The sequence below is a fragment of the Oreochromis aureus genome, linkage group 5 (assembly GCF_013358895.1).
Source record: "Oreochromis aureus strain Israel breed Guangdong linkage group 5, ZZ_aureus, whole genome shotgun sequence".
NCBI lineage: Eukaryota > Metazoa > Chordata > Actinopteri > Cichliformes > Cichlidae > Oreochromis > Oreochromis aureus.
Genome location: NC_052946.1, coordinates 14,875,807 through 14,902,731, shown reverse-complemented (window position 1 = coordinate 14,902,731; position 26,925 = coordinate 14,875,807). Strand labels below are relative to the sequence as shown.

Here is a 26,925-nt window from a genome sequence, read left to right as displayed (position 1 = left end):
TGAACTAGGTCAGTTCTATTTTTTTTTTTCATTTCATGTGACTCAAACTGGTCCTATGATGGAGTCAGTAGATTTGTGGTTGTTAAATTATGTACCTAAAGGGAAAATTGTGGCATGAGAATTAAAAAACTCCCCTATCAACAGCACTTTGTGCTTTTCCTTGTACTCTTGGCAGGTTTTACCAGTCCATCCCAGAGTCACGGGGCTGACTGTGGCCTGAATCATTTGAGATACGTTCAAGCAAATTGAATTTGATTCGAGTTTGAACAGCACATGCTTCAGACAGAGCTTCTCCTATTTACAGATATAGAGGTCAATTGGAAACGGTTGCTACTAAAATTACATTTGCCAAAAAATTAGCTTATTTTGGATTTATTAAATCATTCCATGAGCTGTTATTAAAACATCATTATTCATATTAAGGAGGGCAAAAACAGGCTTCTTTCAGCTGGCAGTGATCACTGTCAGCTGGAATTTGCAGCCTGATAAGGTTGGTAATAATGTTTTTTTTTTTAATATATTTATGTTAACACATTGTCTTCAGATGTCAGTAGAGCCCTTCTTACTTATCACCCTCACAGCATCACTTTATTGCCTTTGCAGTCAATGAGCACTCTGTCTGCTGGTAGCACTGAGTATTTAGATTTCACCATGCAAACCTTTTGGATTCTGGACAGTGGGGTCTGATTAGACCCTCCAGTAAAAATATCCTCACCTTGGCATAAAGTGATAATGTCAGCGAGGTATCGGGGCTCAATTTCCCCCCAAATTCCCAAAAGGATATTAAAACGGAAAACACTGGTAGGGAGCGATAGAGTGAAATGGCACACGGGATACATGGGAAGGACTTCAAGGTGGAGGTTTGTGGCCGGTGGGGCTCGCTCCTCAATCAGTCACAGGAAGCCGGTAGGAATGAGAGGAATGCAGTCAGGCAATACGGTGATGGAGGGAGCAGCAGTTGCAGGGCATTTTGCCAGAAAGAACGGAAAAAGGAAAAGATAGGAAGAGTGAAAAGTGATTAAAGAGTGAAAAAAAAAAGAGGCAGGTCTCATTTACCAAAAACAGACGCCCAGTGGCAGTTTGTTGTTGCTCACTGTGCAAGTGTAATTTCTTTGTCTGATACTGACCACTGGATGCGGATAATGTGCATGATATTGGAGGGGTCAGGCACGGAAATACCTCAGTACATTATTGGGATTGGGATTGGAATGTGTGGAGTTATCAGTCGGACAGATTTCCTGAAAATGGGTGGAAGCAGAGGATCCATAAACAACAATCAGTTGTTGTTTTTTTGTCATCCTACCTTAGAGACACATCTGTGCAGACAGAAACGTGCTTCGACATGAAGGGAAACATGCACGCAGATGGCGCTATGTACAGTCTGTTTTACTTATCCAGTTTTCTCTTTCATTCTGATATGTTTATTTTGAAAAGTTTGCTGCTTTTTTTCTCACTACTGTGCCAGTTATTCCCATTTTCCCACAAAAAGACTGACAGAAAGCATGCATGAGGGGATGGTAAACAGGACGCGCTCAAACAGCACAGGATTGAATATTTGCTGTGTGCCACCTGAAATGAGGTGCTCACTTCTAACCTCTGCAGTCTTTAGGCTCATTGTTTTGGTTGTGCACCACTTTCCTGTTTAGGTTAATGCTAACTCTCATTAGCCTCTTTTTCACGTGCAGCTGTATTTTATCATAAAAGCTAACATGATCTACTGTTAAGTACAAATGCAGGAGCATCAGACAGATAAAAGTTAGCCAGTGAAGATGCTTCGACACTTTACAAGGAAGCAGCGGTGTCAAACATAAAGCCGGGGGCCAGAATCGGACTGGCAAAGACTCCAGGGTGGCCCACTGGAAAATAGATAGATAAACAATTAAATGACAGGAAACCTCCTATTTTTTCACTATCTGCTACAGAAATTTGATCCTTTTTCAAAGTTAAAATTCTGTAATTTAGAAAAAGTTTTGTTTAATAATTACAGTCTGCGAAATGAGCTACCAGAACTTTTTAATTTTACACATTTATGTCTCATAGTTTAAGCCCCAAAATTTGACATACTGTTCAAATTGTACTTATTTTTCCTGTCTTAAGAAATCTGATAGACTAAATGTTTAGTTCAACTTCTTTACACTGACAGGAGTTTCACTGGTCTGGCCCACTTAAAATCAAAGTGGACTGTTTGTGGCCCACAGTGTAAAATGAGTGATATATTAGTGTTGTGTTTATAGCTTGCTTTGTTTCCTCAAAGTGGCAAAAAAGAACAATTTAACATAATTAATGGTTCTTTAAGCTGTTAATGTGGTATGCAAAAGCGATTTAAATGAAAGCCAATAAAAATGGAAAAGACAAAAATTGTGTATTCGATGTTAAATTGTGGTTTTCTAACTTGTGTAATAAAACCATAGCATGTGTTCAGGTGGGCCTCGCTAAGCTTGAGCTAGCAGCTGTGTGGTAACTTTGAACCAAGGGAGGCTGCTGGAGGCCGCTCGCAGCGGCGGGTGCAGCCTCTAAAGCCTTTCCATTCCTGACAGCAAAGCGTAGGAAAGCCACAGAGGGGAGCGACGGCGCTCATCGCTCGCCTGGTTTCTTGGGAAACTGTCTGTGACACTGGAAAGTGTAGCTTTGTGACGCCTTCACACTCCTCTGTGAGCGCGTGTGAAAAACATTTCAAAGTTTGGAGCAGTGTATAAACCTCTGACAATGTGTTCAATGTGGCTTTTAACGCGTTTTGCATATCAGACTGCATAAACCCGCGAGGTGGTGATTTCACCGAAGCTTCTGTAAACTTTGCTCTTCTTGAAATAAAGGTCTTAAGATGTGGAACTGTGCTCGCAGCGGGCACAGTGCATTTGTGAAAATCCTCCTGCTTATAACCCATGCTGTTGCCTACATAAAAATTTAAACAGAGAGGAAAGCAAAACCCTTAAGATATATAATCTTTCCTGCTATGAGGGCTTTTTGGATCTGGTCATGTAATTTTTGAAGCTCTAATGAAACTACTTCCTCCAGTTCAGCTCAATGCCGCCACAGATCAGGCTCTTGCAGTAAAAGTACACTTCCACAAGATGGTAGTATTCATATTAATGACTGGGTCACTATTTTTTATTAATCAAAACAAACAACAGCCTGAGAAGATGGAACTGAGCTTACAAAAGGACACTCGCTAGAGGCTCTCTACACGTCCGTCCTCATTGCTTTTTAGTTCTCACTTGACTCCAGTTTCCTCTCCTGTCATGAAGAACCCTCTTTAGACCAGAGCCGGCCTGATGAAAGCCGCTCTGATTTGCTGCGCTTCTGGCCTGCCGCGAAGCCAAGTTACGGTACTCTCAATCAGCAGCTTGGAAAATGTAATGGGCTGGTGCAAAACCGCAGATTATTTAGGTGCTCGAAAACAAATGATGTGTTTAAGGTTTGATCAGAAAACAATAATTATTGGTGGAGATTTCCAAAAATAAAAAATGACCTCAGGTGAAACCTTTAGAGAAAGCCACAGCAGACCGCAAGACTAATGTTGCAGATGTCAAAATGAAACATTTTTAGCAGTCCTTCCTATGGCCTCAGACACAAAGTCTGAAACTGAGAGGGAGAGTGACGTCCCAGAAGGCCACTTTTAGAAAACCGTGGCCTCTTAACTTGTTGCCCCCCCCCGACCTTTACAAACCAAACAAACCAGAACTCTGATGATTTATCACAGCACCAGAAACACAAACTACCAAGTTCATCTACTTGTTTGCCTACTCAAATTTGATTTCACATTTTGCACTTTGTTCTTCTCCAATCAAATCAAATAGGTTGTCGCGTTCCAATATACTTCCAAAATGGCCACAAATATCCATTATTATTAATTAATCGTTTTGTCCATGAACTTCTACATGTTGCTATAAATCCTCAATATACAATTTTTAAATTTCTCTTTTAATTCAGCCAAACATATCCCCCATAACTTTAAAGACAGCAGAGCAATTAAAGTCTGATTTACAGTCCTGCAAACCACGTAGCCGAGTCTCTAAGTTTGTAGCAGCACACGGGAGTAAAAATAGAGCCAAAGTTTAGTGTTTTGAGCGAGAGAGGAGCCAAAGGCCGAAGCCAGCGTTTCATCTTATGCAGGAAGATTTACTGTATGTAGAGTCACAGTGCACGAAAACAAGGAAGAGGTGGTGAAAAGCTAAACCTGCTGTACAGTGCGCCCCCCTAACTTTACCTGCGTTCTACAAATGAGGCTTGGCAAGAACAAGACAGGCAAACATCCCCCCCCCCCCAAAAAGCGTGCCATGTTAAAGCAAGATTTGTCGTGTCAACATATTTTGAGTGTTCCTTTACTCGTGATATCCTTGGTTGCTGTGCCACCAGTCAACTCTCACTGTCAAACAAATCTCTTTCCAGCTTTTCGCTGTCTCTTCTCCCCCTCCGTCTCTATCGCTCTGTCTCCTCCAACAGTTCATCGCAGCGAGGGACTGTTGTTTTCTGTCTACTCGTTTTAGGCGCTCTTATACTTTTCGTGGACACACTAAGTCTCCTGGGTGCCTGGTTCTGTTTCCAATTTTCTCCCCTTCCCAATCCCGAGAAACAGCACGTCCAAAACCAAACAAATAAAGCCAGAAAAAAACAAAACAAATGGAGTAAGAAATCATTTATCCTTGTTACCCAACCGCAGTGTCCTTCCAGGGCATTTGATAAATATGCATGATCCTAAAGTGTTTGCATACATTACAGTGTGTGTAATAAATTAAGAACAAACCCAATCTTCTCAAAACTCACAGCCAAACCAAAACTCTTAGCACTTAAAACCACTGTCCAACAACTGGACCAAGAAAACATGTCCACATCTGCAAGTATAGCTAAAACTCCACTCCTAAACTCATGAAAGGCTGACATACTTTCCTGGTGATACATTTACATTCAGTCCCTGAAGAAGACTCTTTTTTTTTTAACACAGCTGTTAATTATTCCTTCACAGATAGATAGAAAATAGAAAATGTGCAAAATCTCACCGGCTTTCTGCGCTGACATTCAGCGAGTGGTCCTTCTGTGCTCCCACAGCAAGTCCAGTCAGTCACAGGAGGCAGTGGTGGGACGGAGCGGAAAGCTCAGGGAGAAGATAGCTCCTGCTCTGACAGGGGAGTGGTGGTGCTGCAGCGCCAGAACCCAACCGTGCGCTCACAAAGCAAGTCACAGTCAACTGCTTGACACAACCAGCTCCCTCTGACTTTTCTGTCTTGCACTTCCTCTCATGTGAGCTGAACTATCTCGCTGTAGTTTTTTTTCTCTTTCTCTCTCTCTCTCTAAGTCGCTACCCTTAATTCTCTGTTTCAGAGAAGACACAGTTGCTCTGCCCTACCACACACACACACACACACACACACACAGTAACTTATTTGGCAGGGCTCCCCTTGCACCAGAAGCTCCAGAGAGGAGGGAGGGGATGGGGTTTGTGGACATTGTGTGTGTGTGTGTGTGTGTGTGTGTGTGTGTGTGTGTGTGTGTGTGTGTGTGTGTGTGTGCGTGCAGACAAAAAGAAAGAGAGAGCGACAGATTGTGTAGTCACTTGCGTCTGACAGACAATAGCAGGAAGTGTTGCTTTTGGATGCACAAAGTACACAAGAATGAAATAAGAAAACTGCAACAAGCGTGAAACTTTAATGATTTTTTCTCTTAAACGTTACAGTGGTGCTTAAGTCTCGAAGTGAAGCAAACACCGAAGCAACAACAGCACGATTATCACTTGGAGCGTCTCAGAGTTTCTTGTATTCGATGGCATAGCACAATTTACACTAGTTTTGATGTTTTTTTTTTTTTTAAGATTGTAAATGATTTCAGGTCATCCACAAAACTTTGGTGCCTCAGAGTGGATCTTGTTAGAAAACAACACGTTTTTACCAGTTCCTCAAAGGGATCACTTGACTTGGGATGCTTATCAAAGGCACATGACTTTTGTATTTGAGGTTTTTCTTTTTTTCTAATGCAGTGACCCAGTCAAGCTCCTACTTCAGCGCTAAAACACAAGTGGAGCATTCAGTGTGATTACTTACGTAAGGCAACACATTTCAAACCGGCAATTGCATTTCAGTCAGAGTAAAATTATCCAGGGGAGAAAAAAAGCACCACGAGGTCTGTGTATGTGGAGAACAGTTTGAGTGTTTTTAACTTGTCAGTGTGTTCTTAATGACACAAATATACTCACGAGCTCGCTTAAAACATTTAATGCGTTCACATTCATTTAAGTAACTGAATCCGTGTAATACAGGCTGGAAGTACATATGATATAAATTTATATGGGCGCTGTGATTTGAGTAAATATGCATTTCCCCGGAAATACAAGCGGAAAAGACACGTTAGTGAATGTGGTTTTGTCTGATTTGTCATCGCTGAGATCTGTCAGGAACACTTGATTCATTCATATAGCACTGCAACGTCAGAGAGCGTAAAAAAGCCAGACCTACAGTATGTTTCATAGCCACACGTGCAACAAAGGCCATGGATGAGTGCATGCATAGCTTGAGCCTATAATTCCCATGTAGTCTTGTTTTAAATAATGTGGATACACAGGATTCTCCGACACGTATAACCACAAAAATCTTGTGAAACATAAAACTGCTCCCCTGTGAAATGTAAAGCTTTTCCAAAGATTCTAGTTTTATTTTGGATGCTTACATTATTTTACATTGCACACAGAAATTAAATTATTTCACAAAAACCAACAACTACCTGAGTCAAAATTATTAGCCCCCCCAATGCTAATAGTCAATTGCGTAGCCTTTTTGTTGGATAACAGCCTACAGTCGTTTATCCTAGTTTTCACTATTCTCGCACACGACTCCTGACTAAGCCAGGTCCATCCATCTTTGGCGAATCTCTCCAGCTCCTCCAGCTTTGTTGGTCTTCAGGCCTGGAGCTTGGTCTTCAGTTCACCCTATAGATTTTCAATGGGATTAAAGACAGGGCTTTGTGCAGGCCAGTCAGTGTTGTTCTTCACCAGGAACGACGATCGTTTTGGGTTGTTGTCGTGATAGAAGGCAAAACGGTGACCCAGACCCAGTTTTAGTGGTGACTGCTTGAGGTTTCCTTTAAAAATCTTCACATAACCTTCTGTCTTCATAATTCCTTCCATCTTGACAAGATTCCCAGTTCGAGACGCACTGAAGCATAACACTCCCACCACTGCGTTTCACTGTGGGGACAGTGTTCTTTGGGTTGTACGCCGCTCCCTTCTTTCTCCAAACATAAGAATCAGAGTCAGAATCAGAGAAACTTTAGGAATCTCAGAAGGATAAATCAGTCGTATAAAGTCGTATCAAGTATAGAAATAGAGACATAAGTACATAAGTAGAAACACCAAACACTTTCTGGGATATTACAGGTATTACAAGTGCACATGTGTACAAGTATACGTTGTGGCGTACAAAAAGTGATAGAGTGCAGTGAGGTATGTTTAGTGAAGAAGCGTCTCCGTGGCCAAAGAGCTCTAGTTCCAACTCCTCTGACCAAAGGATGCACTTCCAGTATGCATAATCTTTCTCTGGGTTGTCCTTGGCAGACTTGAGTCTGGTTTTAAGGTGGGTCCTCTGCAGTTGTTCTGGGGTCTGTAGATACATCTCTCACATCTCTCACTAGTTTTTTTTCCCAAAGTCTTTTAAATGTTTTGCTTCTTACTTCTACCAGTCTTGTTCTGTACTGTGTGGCTCTGTTCATTTCTTGATGATAGTTTTCAATACAACTCTTGACACTTGGAAACACTGTTATAACTTTATATGTCCATCTCTTGCTTTGTGAACCTCAACAACCTTTTTTATCAAGTCTAAATGAATTTTTTGGCACGATGCTTTCTGCGTGACTGCTAAACTCTTGCTGAAGTTTTTATACAGTGTGTAAATTGCAAGATAACCCTCAGGTTTAACTTGATTTCACAAGCTTTGAGCATTACAAAGTTAAAGCATGTCATTGCACCGCGGTGGTTTGTGCTGTGGCTCAATAAAAAGGTCTGCGTTTTAGGTGGCTAATTACACTGACCCTGGAAATTTGGGGGTGGTTTTAATGAAAAAAATTCTGCAATTGTGCAATTGTGTGCAAATAGAAAAAATTTATGTTTTCTAAAGAAAACAAGGACGTTTAGAAATGCTGCATTGAAAATCCCTTGCTCTGTTAAAAAATGTACACAAAACCTTTCAATTACATAGGAGGCCTAATAATTTTCTCTTAATTTTGAACTGTGGCCAGTTTCATGATCCCATTACATTTTTATTGAAATGTGAAAGTGAGTCTGCTACAAATGTATAGTTTCACGCACTATCTAGCCTTCCACAAACCTTAACTATGCCACAGACAGTAGCAGACAGTGCACTGCAACTAAGCCAACTCACATTAACCTGTGTTGATTTTAGGCGGTGCACACTCTGTGATTTCTTCTGTCTGAGGGGGAGAAATGCAGTTAAAAGGTCAACAAGTCTTCTGACCTGAACTGTTGTGTGGTCTGGCTCGCTCCGGTTCGCCGCTAGCAGCTATGGATTAGCTTACTGGTTCAAATGTAACTTTATCCTTTGGGAAAACACAGTGACCAAAGGAAACTCATGTTTGGGGGTTATGACCTTCTGTCCTCGTGTCAAGTGAGAGACATTCTGAGGCTGGCTTTCCCTCTGGTTTCAGTTTCTCCTCAAACAAACGTTATGAAGAGAATGCGATGTGCAAACTTTAAATCTATGCAAAAAAGCAAACAGAAAAGAAAAAGGCAACAAATTTGGGGTTGTGCATGCTTTTTTTGTAAGAAAAACTACAGTGGATGAATACTTATGTCTATTCCAACATTTTAAGACCTTTTAAGTTTACCAGAACTTTCATTTCCATTAGAGCGGTGCACTGTTTATGTGTTCATATGTGCAGTGCAGAAACACGACCCTCTAAGATGGAAGTTGGGCACTTGTGGTTGAGTTGATACAAATAGTGGACCTGTTCCTTTTGGATTACAGAAAAGGAAAAGGAGAAAAAATAGACGTCAAGGCTGATAAGAAGCAGGTTGGGAGTCCTTGAGTAATACAATGGGATCTGCAATATCTGGAAACATGAGGTCCACGCGGGCTGTTAAAAGTCCCTGAAGATCAGTGTGTGGAGGAGCAGAAGGAAAGGGAGGGGGGGCGACTTTATCTGCCAGTGCAGTTGAGGCAGATCACATAAGAGGAAAATACTGGATCCATCTTATCACCCTGTGACTGGCCTGCGCTTTTCCACGTTATCCGTTTTAACTCTGTCTACGTTATGACTGCACCACATGGCATTTTCAGCAGGGTTTCAAAACGCCTTCACTCGCCTCAGAAAGTTTATCCTTTATCAAAGAAAACATAAACATTGTTGACACAACCATTTCCCCCCATTAATGTTAAATAGCGTTTGCCTAAAAGCTGACAATATTTAATAATTTCACGATCTGACTAAACATCGGGGACTGTATTCATCTTTGGATTAAGACACATTGGATAATCTGAGTAGTTATGGCAGCAAAGATATTTTATGTAGTGTTTGTATAACTTATTCTATTCGCTTCAGTTTTATTTAGTTTTCACCAAATCACAACAACAGTCAACTCAGGGCACTTCATATTTTATGGTTAGGATGCTACTGTAATAGAGAGAACGAGACGACCCCCTGTGAACAAGCACTTGGCGACAGTGGGAAGGAAAAACTCCCTTTTCACAGGAAGGAGCATCCGGCAGAACCAGGCTCAGGGAGGGGGATTCATTTTCTGTTTGCCTTTCAGTCGACTGCATAGGCTGAGCAAGGCTGTTTAGGACTTGCAAACTAAAAAGCATGATAACCTCAGATTTCACAATAAGAGTGTGAAAAAGTTAAGAGACCTGATCAGATGATCTGGCCCCGAGCAGTTATAAGGTCTCAGCAAGTCTGCTGTAAACACAGGAGGCTGGGTATGTAGGGCTTTATATATTAATAAAATTAATTCTGAATTTCACTGGAAGCCAGTGAAGCACAGCAAGAATATGGATCTAAGGAGCTTGGAAAGAATAGGGATGATAGAGATGATGTGGTAGCGTTAGCTAGTTTCTTCCAACTGAAAACAAGCTAGAGAGGACTTAGAGATGTGTGTGAGTGAATATGTTAGTCATCATTCAGAGGATACAATGTAAGCATGTAGTTTAACAAGTTTCAGTTCAATTCAGTCCAGCTAAGTTCCATCTGATTTGCTGTGTGTAGTACAACAACAAAAGTAATCTCTGGGATTTTTCTATGATTTTGTCAAGACAGATTTTACAGAAACATAACTATTCGACTAAGTACTTGGTGACATTGTTCCTGCATTCAATTTGTTTAGTAACAACTTAAGTACCGACTAAATGGGGAGTTGAGAGGATTATATTAAAGATTTGACGCTGATGTTGCTGTCTAAACTGTAAAGGTCCGTGTAAAGGTTGTGATGAACTTTTAAAGAAATAGCTTCTCCAACTTTGTCAGATGTTTTCTCGAACTACAGAAGGCCCCAACTGAATTGTGGCACTGAATGTTCATAACATTTTTTGAACACTCAGTTTAAGCACTGGAGACAATACTCACGATTAGTGTTGGCTCTTCCTACGGTGGAAGAGAGCCAGTGTGCATCTTAAATATGCACATTGGACTAGAGAGAGCAATCATAATGTAGCAGCAGCTGGAACTGGTGCAACACATTACAAAGGAAAAGCTGTCAGACTAAATATGTCTTTTTATATGGGAAAAATCACCAAACTTTTTATTTACAGACAGCGATCTGATCTGCATCAACATTTCTGAGTTCTGTCTTTGCCCGTGCGATACTCTCCACCACATTTTACGAAATCTTTCATAGCACTTTTTGCATAACCTTTCTGACAGATTAAGTGGCTGGAAAATGACTGAATACAGACTCATCCTCTAAGTAAACAAGATTAGATTAAATCTGACAGCTTTCAGATTTTTTCTGATGCTTGGTTGGTTTGAGAAAAGTATCGAGGTTCATTACCAAAAACAACAAGTAAATTAAACAATGCCATTCCTGTCTAGACCACAAAGGTTAGCATGTAGGTTGTGGCGACTGCTTGAGAAAAAAAAAAAGGCATCAACCAACTGTGTCAAACATGCTCACGTATTTCCAAGAATGCTGGCTGTTGTGCTTCTCAGCTTTCAAACAGCCCGAGCGGCGAGTCGACCCCTCTCTAACAGGAAGGGGGAGTTTCCTGAAAGGTCACGGTTGTTCCAGCCAGACCAAACACCAGCTAATTGCTTTGTTGTTTGTCGGTTCGGTGCCTGTTTTTGTGTTGCGCTTTTCCTTTGTTTAGCATTCCCAAGTATATTACCTGAACCTGTGCCCAAAAGATGAAGAGGACAGCGAGGGTAAGTTCCGAGAATGGGACGCAAAGGAGGGGGAGGTAAAGCACTGAAAATATGAAGACGGCGGTTGTGTGATGGATGCTGTAATTAGGCCGTGAAGGGGCCCCTGTCTCTCTTCGTCTCTAAAGCTAAAAATAGCAAGAGTGGGAAGGTGCTCATGGGACCGGGGGAAGCACTTGAGGGGACAGGACAAGCAGGGACCACAGTAATTGGTGAGAGACAAACAGCTGGAGGAGTGTGTGCGTGTTTTTGTACTGCTTGCAGCTGTACTCTGTCTTTCAGCCTCTAGATTCCTCTCAAATTGTTACATCGCCTCCTTCTCTTTCACACACAAACACCCAGCAGGAAGGGCTGTAATGGGTCCCTGACAGCCTGAGCCCTGAAGAATGAAAGAATGTGCAACATGAGGCAAAGGAACAGCTGTATAGAGCACGAGGGTGTGTGTGTGTGGGGGGGGGGGTTGATTCATAGAAGGCTGGTGGAGGTACGGCCGCAGAAGAGATGATGAAAAAAAAGGGGGCGGGAGGGGGGGGCTTTCTGAGAGTAATAGTATGTGGAGAGGGTGGACTTTTTCTGGAAGTGGAATCAACAGATTTATCGGTTTATGTCAAACGTCGGGCTAAATCAACTCCAGAGCGTCCTGGCTGGAAACCCAGCAGATGTTTTACTCAGCTGTTGCAGAACTGATCCACAGTTGTGTGGATGTGCCTCCTATTAAGTGGGCTCTCTGTAATGAAACAGCCTTGGGAACTTGAATGGCTGAAAGGGGCTGAATGAACAAGGACAACAAACTGCAGATTCCCTTGTGTGGGAGGAGGTGGGAGGCAGTGGAAAAAAACATGAAGTCACCATGACTAAGAGGGTACTGGCCATTTAATTTTGTCTCTGGGCTCCGGTTTTGGCACTGCTCTGTTCATTTGATATGAGCCCGTTCACATAAATTGGTATTTTTACGCACCGTTCGCCATTTATTTTGGAGGCAGATGTGGCCAAGATATACATCTGTACGTTATGTTTTGGGTTTTTTTTAATGCTAGAAAGCATCTGCATGTGGTTTACTGTGGCACTCCCATTTTTCAGAAGACAAGCTACATTTTACTCAGTGTGCACACAGTGAGGGGAGGGTGGGGGAGAAAATAGCAAAAATTAAAAAAAAATAGCAAGAAAAAAACCACAAACATAATGAGATATAGCCAGAAGACCGCAGCAGCGCATGTGTCGCAGATACAAGCATTCGTGCACGCAGAGGAACGTGCAAGTATTTCAGTCAGTTTGGGAGATCAATCAGCCTCCGTTTTCATTTCTCTTCTTTGTGCCGTTCCAGAAAAATTGACACCTACTGACGACGCACACCTGGATCACATGTGCACACTTTGTTTAGAGAGCTTTTTTACCTCTGAGGCTTCTCTTCTTGTGAAATCCCCTCCTCCCCGCATCTCTACTGAAAATACCACCATCGCAGTGGTTGGAGATGACACCTATCGCACCATCTGAAGTGTGTGTGTGAGATCAAGGTTGTGCCGGGGCTACATGTCACAATGCACCTGCGCACCGGCGGAAATGCAGCTCCCACTGTCACCACAATATACACACATACACGCAAACAAACACAAAATGCACACTGGCCACCTGTACTTGTTCTGCATGTCTCGTAACCTTAATACTTGTCTGCAACTGTGTCGCTTGCCACCACAGCACGGTGGCTGTCATGTGCAAAGTCAGTCAACTCTTTTTATTCAACTGTGTGTTCACTTTGAAGTGAAAAGAAATACACAAATGCTCTTTTTTAATATCAGCAATTCATAACCAATTCACAAATGTTTAAAGTCACAGTAAAAATACAGTTTTATTAAATATTTTTGCTTTTCAATATTTTTTATGTTATTCATTTTCTTTTTCCTAAAAGACTGAACTTCTTTTTTAATTCTAGTTGTGTTCAAGTAGAAATAGCTGTTAAAATAATCTGCTCTGACCTGTTTTTTTATATGTTTCTGCACCTAAAATGGTGTTCTTTCAACGTCTGTGCAATTAGTGAACAATTTCACTTGGCAGAAGTTACATTTGTTCGCATTACTAATAATGGCCTGGCGATCTGAGGCATGCATTCACCGTCTGAGTATGAACTCCAACACTTGCTTATATCCAGTCCTCTGCGAGATCTCAAGTCTTTGTTCCATTAATTTAGCTTATCGTGTGAACTTTCTAGGTGATAAGACTCGGACATAATCCCAGTTCTTCATCACCATAATTGCGATAAGTGGTTGTAGGACTTTGGAACGTTAAATTAGCTTTATTTTTTCATCTCCATGAACTTTATTGTGCATCTTAAACAATAAGAGGCTTCAAGAATGGGGTCTACCCTCTCCTGGTGATTGTTTATGACTGTTAATAGATTTAAAAGGGCCGATAAAAACTAATTTGGGATCTTCCCTTATTCACAAAGGGCCATAAAAGAGTTTTCATGGCCGGTGTCTTTCTTGAAAGGACCCCAAAGGGATTAGCGTATCTTCTTGTGATCAACCTGGGAATCTTTTCCTTGTTAGGTGACTGTGTAAATCACTAAGCTAAATAATCAGTTTACCTACATGCAACCAAAGCCACGTCAAAGATGACTTGTGAATTGGACTTAAACTACAATCAGACAAAGAGATACCAAAAACCTTGTTCTTTTTTGTACAGATTCTGCGTATTCACATGCAGATTAATTGATTTGAGAATATTCAGATGGGAGCCGATGGAGTCAGAATTACTCGTACATGGTTTTATTCTATCTTATTCCATTCCACTTACCAATCTCATCCACAGCTTTTTCAGACATGAGTTCTTTAAGACGAACTGGTCTTAATTATAGCACTTTTCCACTCTGCCACATTCACCCACTGACACACAGGTCCACACCAGCGGACACATCTGAGGGAATTTGGGGTTATGTGCACTTCAACATGTGGACAGCAGGAGCCAGGGGGCTCAAACCACCTGAGCCACAGCTGCCCGAAAACCCACCCCTATAAGTCGAAACAACCCCAGCCCGCTACACCATATGGGACACACGTGAAACACCACACACACTGCAAATTAAGTTAGCCATTAGCGTCTGGTCATTTCAGACAAGTGATGTTTACCTCAGCAGTAAATGGAGACTAAAAAAAACAAAATAGGTGAGTAAACCTTTCGGGTTCTCTTTTTATGGATGTTCATGCTAATGTTCATACTCTGTCCACCCAATCAAAACTTGAAATAAAAATATCACTGTGCGCTTGTGCGAGAGACACTTCAGATGATAGTGAAGAGGAGAGGCCTGCAGAGGCTCTAAATCTAATCGTTTTGACTTTGTTTTTGTGTTCATGCCCAAAAAAAGAAAAACAAAGTGTGAAATCTTTACGTGCCGCAAACATTTGAATACATGAAGCCTGTGGCGTCAGTATTTGCTGCACCTGCAGCGCAGCTCATATCCCTGATGTGAACCTTTCTAATCAGATCTTATCTGTAATATAGAGTTTTGTCTGCTGTGTTAGATTGTTGTCTGCTTCTTGCTGTATGTAGGGCAGGGTGACCACAGGGCTGATGAGAGGACGACAGGTGTCCCCCTGCCTCCAGCTGTGATCAGAAAGTCTGTGGTTTTTACTGAGAAAATGCCCCGCTGCAGAGGCGTGAAGGCACATCTCCGAGCTAAAGAGCTGCTCGCTTTACGCACACACACACAAACTTTGTCTGACTGAATGTGAGCACGGCACCTATTACACAATATAACCATCGTGATATTCCTACACTCACATGACGCGGACGACTCATAAATGCATAAAACACATGTGCACACAAGCGACATGCTTTTGCTGTACGACTGCAGAAAATCCCGTGTGCATGCACACTATTGCACAATTAGTCGCAAAGTTTAATATGAAACTTGCGTTTTGGTTTATCCACAAACCTGCTCATCTAACATGTCTCATCTAATTGGCAGTGTTTCATGTGCTGCCTATGTGTGTGATCTCAGCAAAGCCTGAGATGTTAAATGTTCAGGAAACCACAGAGACATTGAACTGGAGCACCACACAATGACATTTAAAACCACGTTCGTATACACACACACACATTCGTGTATTGAGCAGTAGTCAGGTGGCTAACTTTCTCTACATGTCTTTAAACTTTTGTATGTTGCGCCCGCGCATGTGGAGAACATTTTCACACCTTTTAAAGTTTTCCTATGCTTCCTATGCATCTTAAAATGTATTTGACTCATTTTTCTAAATCATCAATTCATGTTTTTAATCAGAAATGACAAAAATAGGTTTTCAAACTGTTTAGGGAAATTATTTTAAAAACTAAAATGATGAAATATCCCAAAAAGATAATTCTGTCATGACAGTAAAGCTCTTAGACGTCCTATTCCTACGAAGGCTTCTTGAGATGATACTATAGCCTGACTGGGGCCTGTGCCCTCATAACATTTACTACACATATGAAAGAAACGCATACCTGTGTCATAGGTGATGGTTTTGAAAGTGAGAACCAAGCTGTGAAACAGGGTTTTCTGAAGGTACTGATGTGGTGGAGCATACAAGAAAATATCTGCTTAGGAGCAAAGTAGCTGGTATTGGTCCTAAATGTAAAAGTTCATAAATGTTTTCTGAGCTTTTCCAAACCGAAATATTCACTGGCAAGCGGCTTTGGTCAGACAGGTAGCCAAGAACCAAATGGTCCCTCTGATTGAGATTGGAGCTCACACAAGAACCATGTCTGCCTCCACCCATCAAGCAAGCTAGGATGATAGAGTGGCCAGATATTCCTCACTAAAGAGCTCAGATCATCGGAGGGAAATTCCTCATCTGGAACCCTAAAATGCTCCAGCAAGAGTACTGAAAGGGACGAGAAAGAGAGAGGATATTTCTCCTGTACTGGTTTCTCAACGTTGGTCCCGTTAAATCCAGAATCAAATTTTAAATCCTTCTTCTCACATAAAACGTCTTCAATCAGTCTGACAGACGTCACAGTACTGTATCATCCCAATAGTGTACTTCACTCTCAGACCACTGGCTTAATTTGTAGGATTTTTTAAAAGTAGGAGAGGCGGAGCCTTCAGCTCCCCTCTGGCTCTTCTGAAAATCCAGCTCCCAATTTGGATTCAGGAGACAGACACCCTCTCTACTTTTAAGAGGCTTAAAATGTTCCTTTTAGATAAAGCATACAGGTAGGTCTGCATCAGGTGACCGTGATTCCTCCCTTGACTCTCCATGGTTATGGAAACCAAATCTGAAACCTCGATCTTTTAACATTTTGGCTGTTGCCATCTTGTTTGCTTTTTTCACCTCAGTAATTTGGTAACCCTAGACAGCTTGGTTAGCAGATGCTTTCATTAGGCAATAGGAAATACTAATAAAGTACTCAAAATTTGCAGCACAGACTTTTTGGATGGTTTATTAGTATAATTAAACCCATAGCAAATCCATACTCTAGCACCAAGCCAATCAGGAGGTCAAGTTCAGTGGTCAGCAGAGGTAATGCTTGGCATTCATTCTAGGCTGATTTTGGACACGCCAGAATCATTTTGGCTGGACCTTGTAATCACAGAAGTTAATGTTTTTACTACTACCTCTTCTATTCATTACAAGTGGGTGCATGCACCTGTATAAATTTTAAAAAACTGTACCCGATCTGTCATTGTTATTTTAGAGGCGGGTTGTGAAGACAAATATAGGCTCTCCAGTCACTTAAACAATGAGATCGAGACTGTGATTAAATAAATAAATAAATACAATCTTATTGAAATGATTTTTGTCATATAGATCAGAGAAAGAAAGAAACTGCCGAGCGAGCTTCTTGTCTTAAATTAACAGAGAGAGGGGGGGGGGGAGCGGCTCACTGTGGTGCAAAAATTCATTCCTTCCTCTCAGTGGAAGCCGCTCGTGCTTTCAAGGAGAAAGCCAAAATGGGCAGAAATTTTCAACTCCCGTCGTCTTCTTTATTGAAATTCATTTTCTAAATAAACTGCAGTTACTCAGTTAAGTGACTTCATCCTCACTCTAACCTGTTACACCACAGTCTGCGCATCATGGACATGATACGGTGTTAAAAATACAAACTGTGAAAGCATAAAGGAAAATGAGAGATAACCCACATCTATTTATTACTGATGATATATGCCTTATAACAAATGAGGTTTTCCATCAGATATACTGCTTAACAGGTATTAGCTGTAGTGAAATGGGCAGTTGCAATAGGCAAGACTTTGCCTAGGATGATAAAAGTTGACTTTTCCCTTTTTTTTAGAAAGGAAAACACAGTTGTCAAATTTATTTTAATTTTATTTATTTTCATCATTGAAAACAAAACTTAAGAAAATACTTCTCACGGGCAGTCAGCCTGTTGTTGAAGTCAGTGAGTACTGACCCCCTTAGGTCTACCCAAAATGCAGCGCTAGATTCATCTGTTAGTCATAACCATACATAGTTAGGCCGACCCTCTTTATGTGGGTGCATACAGCATTTTTATTCCTTGTCCCACATCTTGAGACAATGTCCCAGACTTAGGACTGCAGGGTAGGCACACACGACTCCATCGTTGTACCCATTGTCTATAAAGGGGAGGCTTTTTTATTATAATCAAAAGAAGAGGGTTACATTTTCTAATGCAATACTCATTAGGGAAAGTTACAAGTCACCAAAAAGTCACAAACTTTCAGATTTTGTTGAATATGATGGAAACTACCAGAGAAACGAAAGGATATGAAGCTGGGGCACATTGTGAGAAATCATAGTTTTTGTCTTTTTTTGCTAATTAGTTTGTCGGTTTCGCACAGGAAGGAAATACAATGTGAAGTGACACCGAATATGTGTCATAACTGGATAAAAAATCAAATATGGCCCAAAAAACGGCATGGATCAAACTGAACTGAAACCTGAAAGCCTATCGCATAAGACCACAGAAACAAACTTTAGCTTTCTTTTACTTGGCAATAGAGTTGGAAACATAATGTTTGGCCTCTTAATCTCAAATCAGCATATGGTAAAATGCACAATATATTTTTATTTTTAAGTTAGATATGAAATCTTCAGACTGTCAGCATTGTTGACATGTTCTACTTTGTCCTTGTTGTGATCTGGTTACCCTACACACAGCTGATCTGAGCTGGGAAATTAGCCACAGAGATCAAAACACTGTTTAAACACGCTTATTTCTGCTGTAAAGTGGACCATGTTGCATCAGATTGTAAAAGGACTGAAGTGTTTTTGGAGTCAGCCTCAAGTGGCCATTTCAGTTTCTTGCATTTCCATGTTGGACTGATTGATCTGCTTGTGTCAAAATAGAAAAAGCTCAAAGTTCAATTTAAGGTCTGTACAGAAATGGAGCCAGTACTGGCACTCGCCAACAATGCCATTTCAGCCACGTCAAGGGCTTTACAACACGTATGGCATACCTATTGGTTTGCCATGCATCGCACATAAAAAACAAAAGTGAACAAAGTGATTAATTCTTGTCAACATACTCGGGGTGATGCCTGAACAGTTGAGATGTAGGGCTTTTCCAGTAAGCCAATTTAAAGCTCACAATACTTACTCTATGTTTATGTGCATCTGACCAAGAAGCTGTGTGAGAATTTGCTGCAATCTGAAGCAGTTCTTGGGAACTTAAACATGAAGTCTGTTCTCAGTTTCACAATTCGGCACTGAAAACTTTCACTCTTTTTTTCTGAACATCAGGTTGGTGCTAGACCTGTTCTTGTTTTCAGACCAGGCAACCACTCATCCTGCTACTACTGGGATTATTTTCAGCCACGAGCTTACCTGAAGTGACAGCAAACAACAAACAGCAGAAGGCTCTGCTGAGAAAATAATCAAAAATCATGTGGTTTTATTCATATATTTTCGCAATTGTGAGAAAAGTCAGTTGAAACCTCTCAGTGTCACCATAAGCTCAGGAGTTTATTTTTCACTCATGCAGGACTAATTTGGGTAGACCTGTTTTCAAGCTGTTATTTCTCTACATGAGCTTTGTTGCTTTACAGTAAAAGCTCGTATTTTAGCACAGATCTTGAATGCATCAGTCTGACTCCGCAGCAGTTGAAGTTTTAAATGTTTTCTTTTTCTCAAAGTCTCACTAAGAGTGGCGTGCTCACTTTCACTGACGATTTTCCCCAGTTCTTCTGGAAAATGAAACCGGTGACCTTTCATTCGTAAAGCAGCATGCAGTTTTAGGATATGAGCTAAAGAAAAAAACCCACACTTGACTTGGAATTGCAACGAAAAATGACTTTTCACCTCAAAAGAGCAGCATATCAGAGTCATTAGATCACATCTTTAAAAATAGCTTGTTGGGATCCGTTCAGTCTGCACCAAACGTGTAAATACACACTCACCGGCTAATACTTTTAGGTTCACCCACCTTGCTTGTACATATAGTTTGGACCCCCTTTTACATACAGAATTGCATCAATATTTCACCTATAGGCTGTCGTGTCAGCCATACTGACATGACAGCATCACCCAGTAGCTACAGATCTTTCAGCCCCACATTCATGATGCCAGTCTTCTGTTCCACCACATCCCGTGAGCGTTGCATTGTTCCTACAGTGAACTCACTGCCATGTTCAAGAAACCAGTTTGAGATGGTTTGAGCTTTGCGACACAGTGTTTTGTTCTGCTGGAAAAAGCCATCAGATGATGGACACACTGTGGTCACAAAAGGATGGACATGGTCAGTAAGATGACCCAGATAGGCTGTGGAGTTCAAAGAAGGCTCGGGGGCCAAAGTGTGCCGAGAAAATATCGGCCACACCGTTACACCACCACTGCAGGCCGAACCGTTAATACAAGGCATGATGGGACCATGTTGTTTACGCCAAATTCTGACCCTGCCATCCAAATGTCACAGAAGTAGAGGCTCATCAGACCACGCAACATTTTTTGAATCTTTTATTCAATTTTGGTTAGCCCATGTGAACTGCAGCTACAGCTTTGTGTTCTTAGTGCCTGGTGCGATCTTCTGCTGCTGTAGCACATCTGCACTACAGAAATCCTCTTCTGTACGACCCACTGAATGACCAAATAAAAGACCCACTGAGCGACCCACTGAACTGAATTTGGTGGTGAAAAATGTTTGTTATGCTAATTTAAGAGCTGTTCAAACAGACCAGTCAATTTTGACCGGGAGCACTAAAGTGAGGGGTGGGGGATGAACGCAACAGGACGGTTAAGTAGTTATTTGAGTTCGTGTTAAACTCAAATAACCACAGTTATCAGTCTGAAGCAGTCTGGCTATTCTACTTGGACCTCTGACATCATCTGACTCACTATATTTTTTCCTCTTTTCCCTAGAAGTGAACTCATTGAAAATGATCCCATTAGATCAACTGTTTCCTAAATAATCAGACCAGCCTGTCTGGCACCAACAATGATGGCATGTTCAGAGTCACTTAAATCACTTTTCTTTAAATTCTGATGCTCGATTTGAACTTCAGCAAGTCATCTTGACTGTGTCTACATGCCTAAATCCACAGAGTTGCTGCTATGTGATTGGCTGATTAGATATTTGCATTAAAGAGGAGGCAAACAGGTATACCCAGTAAACTGGTTGGTGACTGTATATTATACCCTATTAGACAGTTTATATCATACCTAGTGTAAAGGTTGGGCCAAAATCAAGCTCACACTGTAGTTCACCCTGAAACACAACCAGCAAAATCTAATAAGCTGATCACAGCTCCCGAGTAAAAGGTTGTGCAATATTAGGAAATGCACTCAAAAGAATGACCTAAAGGCTCAGGGATGTATGTACAGATGTACGGACAACATGAAAACAGAATTCCTCTGGACACGCCCGTCTCCGGCACAGGAACGTAATAAATCAGCACTTCTTCCAACTTTCCACCAAGACTCCATACATAATAAAATCAAGGCTGTTATGGAGACCACATGACTGAAGTGGCTAAAAAGTGAATAAACACAGTGGTATGCAAACTGTGTGTGTACATGTGTGTGTGAGACAGAGAGAGTATAAATATAGGGCACGGGGAAAAAATGGAGGAAATGTTTGGCCATTAATGTGATTTTGCAGCCATTATTTTCCAAGGAGAACACTTCCTTACACACACATGCACACACACACACATACATACAGCATCTTTCAGCTCTGCCCTCTTCCTTTTTACTTGGAAAGTGAGGAGGGCACAAAAACTGCAAAAAAAAAAAAGAAAAAGAAAAAGAAAGCCAAGATGTTTTTCTTTCCTCTTTGGAACAATGCCAAGCTCAGAGGAGGTAGAGGATGAAAAATAAATGTGTCGGGAAGAAGAACATATTCTTCGTGCCACAGATTTCTTTTAAAAAAAGACTCGGTATCAGTAACATGTTTTTTCCTTGCCTCAATCTTTACACATTATGAAATTGCGATCGCCAACCTTAGCAATGATAGCCAACAGCATTTAGACTAAATGACTGCATGCTGAAGTGTAGAGGGAAAGACCCACTTCAGTCTGGTGAGTGCTACATCCCAAAGGTTTATTGATGTTCTGCACGTACTGTATTTTCTCTGCGTCTCCACCTTCGGTTCTGTGAGAACACAGACAGTTATGCTGCCCCATGCTGGGCCTGGGAGCAGAGGGACATCCATGCGTTCCTCACATTCTGAACCAAACCACATGGTGGGTTTAGCCCTAATGATATTTGGATGACTTGCATAAAGGGCAATAACATCCAGTCTGGGATAAGTGGGCACAGAATTTGTAGAAGAGAGGAATAAAAGGCCTTCTCTTTTGACCCGCAGGGTCACACAGAGGCAGAGTCAATGCATAGCATGAGCTTCACATTACTGATTCGACTGCATGATTTTTTTTCTTTGCTTTGCCCTCTTATCATGACTGTCTGTTTAGTTAGCAACAAAACTCTCTGTCGCTCTCTCTCTCTCTCTCTCTCCTTCACTCACACACACACAGATGCACACACACACACACACACACACACACACACACACACACAGAAAACAACACGCCCTTGTTATTACTGGAAAGTCACAACTGACATCCCCCTGCAGTCGGCTATGTGGCAACTGAACAGTCATACCCCAAGCTGGGCGCACAAAAATACACTATCAGTGTGCACATGTGCTGCTTCGAGTTGTAGTATCAGGCGCTGATCAGGGCACCACCCGTCAAGTATTAATATACCCCAACAGACCAAAATAAATAGTCTTTGAGGACTACCTTAAAGTACGTGTACACTGATGCCACTCGGCTCTGTACGTGTGTTATCTGGTACCCATGAGTAGCATCTGCCTCACCCGAAGAACCTAACGAAGTCACCGACCGCCGTTCCAAGAAACTGTCCTAGTGTGACCGCGGCCACTGAGACGGCCAAAAGTGGAGAATTTTGAACTTTGTTATTATTAGTTTTCAGTGTATCTTTGTCACATTGAGTATAAAGTCCTTTTTATTGGACTTTATGGTATTTGATTAAGGTCAGACCATCTAAAATCAACCAAGACTTCTGTTCGATCGTCTCTGATTTGCATAGAAATGCATTTGAAATTTTAGCTTGATATAGCAAAAAACATTTCAAGATATATATACATATATTTTGAAAATGGTCCATCCGCCCACTTTCAGGGCGAGTCTGAGGCAGTGTTTGAACATGAATATTTTAAAAACGATTAAAGACAAAAGCTTGAAATTTTAGGCAAATTGGAGATGGTTTACCAGAAAATATTTTACAAAAATTAACGATTTGAAATGGAGTGATCCAGGTCTTGAAAAACAAAAACAACCCACACATATTTAACAAAATTATTTGGCGAGTTATCTGGAAACTCCACTCTTTTGTCTTATTTCGGTACAAGTTGTCATTTTTGCTCAATCCTGCATGAAAGTTGAATGAAAATAGGATTTTCTTTATTTCAGAAGTTTGATGTTAAAAACTGTTGTTTGTGTAATTCGACTATCTACCATTCTTCACTAGTTGTGTTTTACAATTTTTTTTTTATTAGTGTCAGTTCAAAATGGAGACTTCGCAGGAGTGCTGGACTTTATTTTTCACATTTTACCATGTATCTGTTCTAAATTGCAGATTCTGCTTAATTTTGATGGTAAGAAAGGAAATTTGTGGCTTTTCTCTTTAATCATTTTTGAGATATTCCTATTCAAACACTGCCTCAGATTTCAATCTGCAAAAAAATGGCTTGAAAGTGGGTCAATGGACCAGTTTTCAACACACCATATCTTGAAAAGTATTTGATATATGAAGCTAAAATTTCACAAAGATCATTATAAATGCTCAAATTTTCTACCATGAAAGTTTTATGTAAAGTGGCGAGCAGCAAATGTTCTAAAAATTGGCAGATTTCAGATGGGATGATGGCGGGGGAGGAAAAAAACAAAACAAAACACAAACAAACTGTAATCAGAGGGCTGATCTATTATCACCCCATTAAGTTGGTGCTGAAACCGTGTTAGCAAACAGCTGATTAACGACACATCTGGCAGCATTACTGCTCACTTAGAGCTGAATTTATACCCTCCTTGTGAACAGAAGTCAAATTTTCACTCTCATTTTAGCTCTGTTTTATGTTTCGGCAGATACCTTCTTCAGCTCCATATTAACAGTCTCTAACAGCTCCTGTCTGCTGGGCTAAGAGGGTACAGTGCTGTCTCTCGAAACCATGCTGATGAGAGCAGTGAGACCCGAAGCAGCAGGTGGAGCAGGTGATCTACAAACTGGGATGTTGGTGGTTCGATCCCTGGCTCCCTTAGTCTGCATGAGAAAATATCAGTGGGCAAAATACTGAACCCTGAGTTGCTCCACATGTGTTCACTGGAGTTTGAATGTGTGCATGTCAGATAGAAGCAGAAAGAGTGCTCGTATTAATGGGTAATTGAGACATGCTGTGTAAAGCAATGAGCGCTCAAGTAGGATAGAACAGCGGTATACAAGAATCAGTCCATTAACCATTCACCTTAACATCAATTAAATGTTGTTTAAGTTTTGTTTAGCCCTGATGAGCACCAACCCTAGCCCTATGGTATCAGTGTGGTGATCTATTATAAAAGTCCTCTCATTTCTTCCCTAAATGCAGAGTTAGGGTTGCCAAAGATCATTGGTGTGGACTTTGACCTCAGATGGTTTGTTCACTTGTGATTTTTGGTGGCTGATTCCATTTTTACCTTTAACATATATGAAGAACAAACAAATAAAAGCTACTGATTAGCGCAGCCTTAAAGAATAGAAGTGAAGTGATTTCCTCGGCAGTGATCCAGAATCTAAAGGAAGTGATGCACAAGGAGTGCAAATCAGTGCTGACTGAATGTTGGTTTTAAGTATCATGAAATTGAGTTTGACCTGCACCTCATAACCATTTAGTGTGCCCAAACTGTTGCAATAAACTGCTGCTTATTAGTAAGGCCTACATGTGGAAAAGTACAGGATGTAGATTCTTCTTGTTCCTTCGTTGTATAATGCAGCCAGAAAGGCCTCACCTAAGGGCCGTCGCTGCAACCAGAGCCTCGCTTTCCTTCATCTAACCTCGTGCACAGACACAACGGCTCAACAGACCGCACGAGCACGAACCTTATCAGCAGGCAAAAGAAGTGCGCCTGTTTCGTACCAGAGCTGACAATTAACTGTCGCGCAATGACTGGATTTCTCTGATAACCTTTTATTTGTTCCGCCTGCACCTCGCCACTCCTGCAATCTCTCTCCATACATGTCCAGCCGGGGAGATATGAGCTGAGGTGAGCTCAAATCTCTTCCGACATATTGTACATATGTCACATCTATGTTGATAAATGTCCGCTGTGTGTGTTAATCTAGGCTGCTGTGCTTCCCCAAACACACCACAGTTTTGCTGTGAGGCAGTCCAGTGCGACCCAAATGATCTTAACTGTCTCAGGATGACCTCAGCGGTAAATCAGAGAGGTCATTAGGCCATTGAGTGCATGCAGGTAAATGTGATGAGAGACACTGCCCTCTGGTGGCTAAGTGAGATACCAACGTCGAAATCTTTATCTGCAAGGACATGAAGAGAAAAATATGAGGAAGAAAAACATTATATAGGGAAGAAACTTTGAGTAACTTTGATGTATGCACAAACATGAAAAAAGAAAATCCAGTTTAACAGAATTGCATTTTACCTCTTGAGAAAACATGGATGTATCAACATTTTTTTTTTGATACCTAGTATCTGGAACATGTAATTAAACTGCTAGGTGCTGCTAGGTTAAACTGCTCTTTCAATGACTATTCCCTGTAAACTCTAGAGATAGTTTTTCTGTAATTCTCGGCCTGTCTGGCTCCAATAACCCTGACACATTCAAAATCACTTAAAATCACGTTTCGTCTCCGTTTTGATGCTCAGTTTGAACTTCAGCAGGTCATCTCAATCATGTCCATGTGCCTAAACACGTGTGGCCGATTAGATATTTCAGTTAACGAGCAGTTGAACAGGTGTACCTAATAAAGTGACCAGTGAATGTGTGTTACTATATTGAATATTAATATAATGCATCTTTGTTCACACTTAATTCACTAGTTGTGATTTGGAACAATGTGCAGAAAAATCTGCATATAAATACTTTGGTTCTCCTGTTAGTTCATTCTTGTGATTTTCTTAGCATGTATGTTTAATCTTACTGTGAGGCGTTCTGTATGCAGCAGTGTAACATTATTAAAGTGGTAACAATAGTATTCAAAGGGAACTGTGGTCCATTCGTGCAGGTGCCAGAAGAATTCTGTGTGTGACACATCAACGACCCCGTTTTCCAGCAGGAAGGTTAATAAGGGGGGAAACAGGTCACTTCCTTTTGTATAGCCAACCATAACTAAACAGCGATGCTGACAGTCCAACACTGTTAGAAAAAGAGAGAATTATTTTTAAAAAACCCAACAACAACAAAACAACTTTTATTTGGAAAGCTGCTAATTTTGTTACTTCAGCTGGACACGGGGAGTCAATAGCCTGCGAATGGCAATACATACTCAGATGAACAGTACATGATATATTACACTGTGCTGTTAATTACTGAAGAAAAACAAAGAAGCAGAAGCTGTGTGAGAAACTAAGTTGATATAATGGGTTGTAGAACCACCATTAGCAGCAATAACTGTATGACTTTATCAGTCTCTCACATACTTGTGGAGCAATTTTAGTCCACTCTTCTTCACACCTTTTCTTCAGTTCATTGAGTTCACTGTTAAGGTCCCACCACAGCATTTCAGTCCTATTCAGGTCTGGACTTTGACTGGGACATTGCAGCACATCTACAGCCATTCTGCTGTAGTCCTATTGCATGATCATTTTGGGAAAAGCTTTAGCTGTTGGACAGATGGCCTCACAATGGACTCTAGAATACTTTGTTATACAGAAGAGTCCACGGTTGGTTTATTGACTGCATGGTCCCAGGGTCACATGGCTGCAAAACAAGCCCAAGTCATCATCCCTCCTCCACCGTGCTTTACAGTTGGTATGAGGTGTTTGCAGCAAACCAAACACATCATATATTTACTTTGGTCTCATCTGTCCAAAGAACATTGTCCCATAAGTGTGACCTCTGATCTTGGGGTGAATTAACTGGGATGTCCAGTCCTGGGAAAAACT

The 26,925-nt window shown here is 41.1% G+C and overlaps 1 protein-coding gene across 2 annotated transcripts in view; it reads right to left on the bottom strand.

The window, feature by feature from the left end:
* LOC116326441 (histone deacetylase 7-like) overlaps positions 1-5,300 on the bottom strand; it is a 39,027-nt gene extending 33,727 nt beyond the window's left edge. The window contains exon 1 of one of the 2 annotated variants that reach the window (XM_031747754.2): positions 4,998-5,300. In XM_031747754.2, coding sequence (XP_031603614.1) covers positions 4,998-5,016 — 19 coding nt within the window. In that variant the 5' untranslated portion in view covers positions 5,017-5,300. The remainder of the gene's footprint in view (positions 1-4,997) is intronic. The other variant, XM_031747753.2, reaches the window with a different exon arrangement.
* Positions 5,301-26,925: the final 21,625 nt, after the last annotated feature.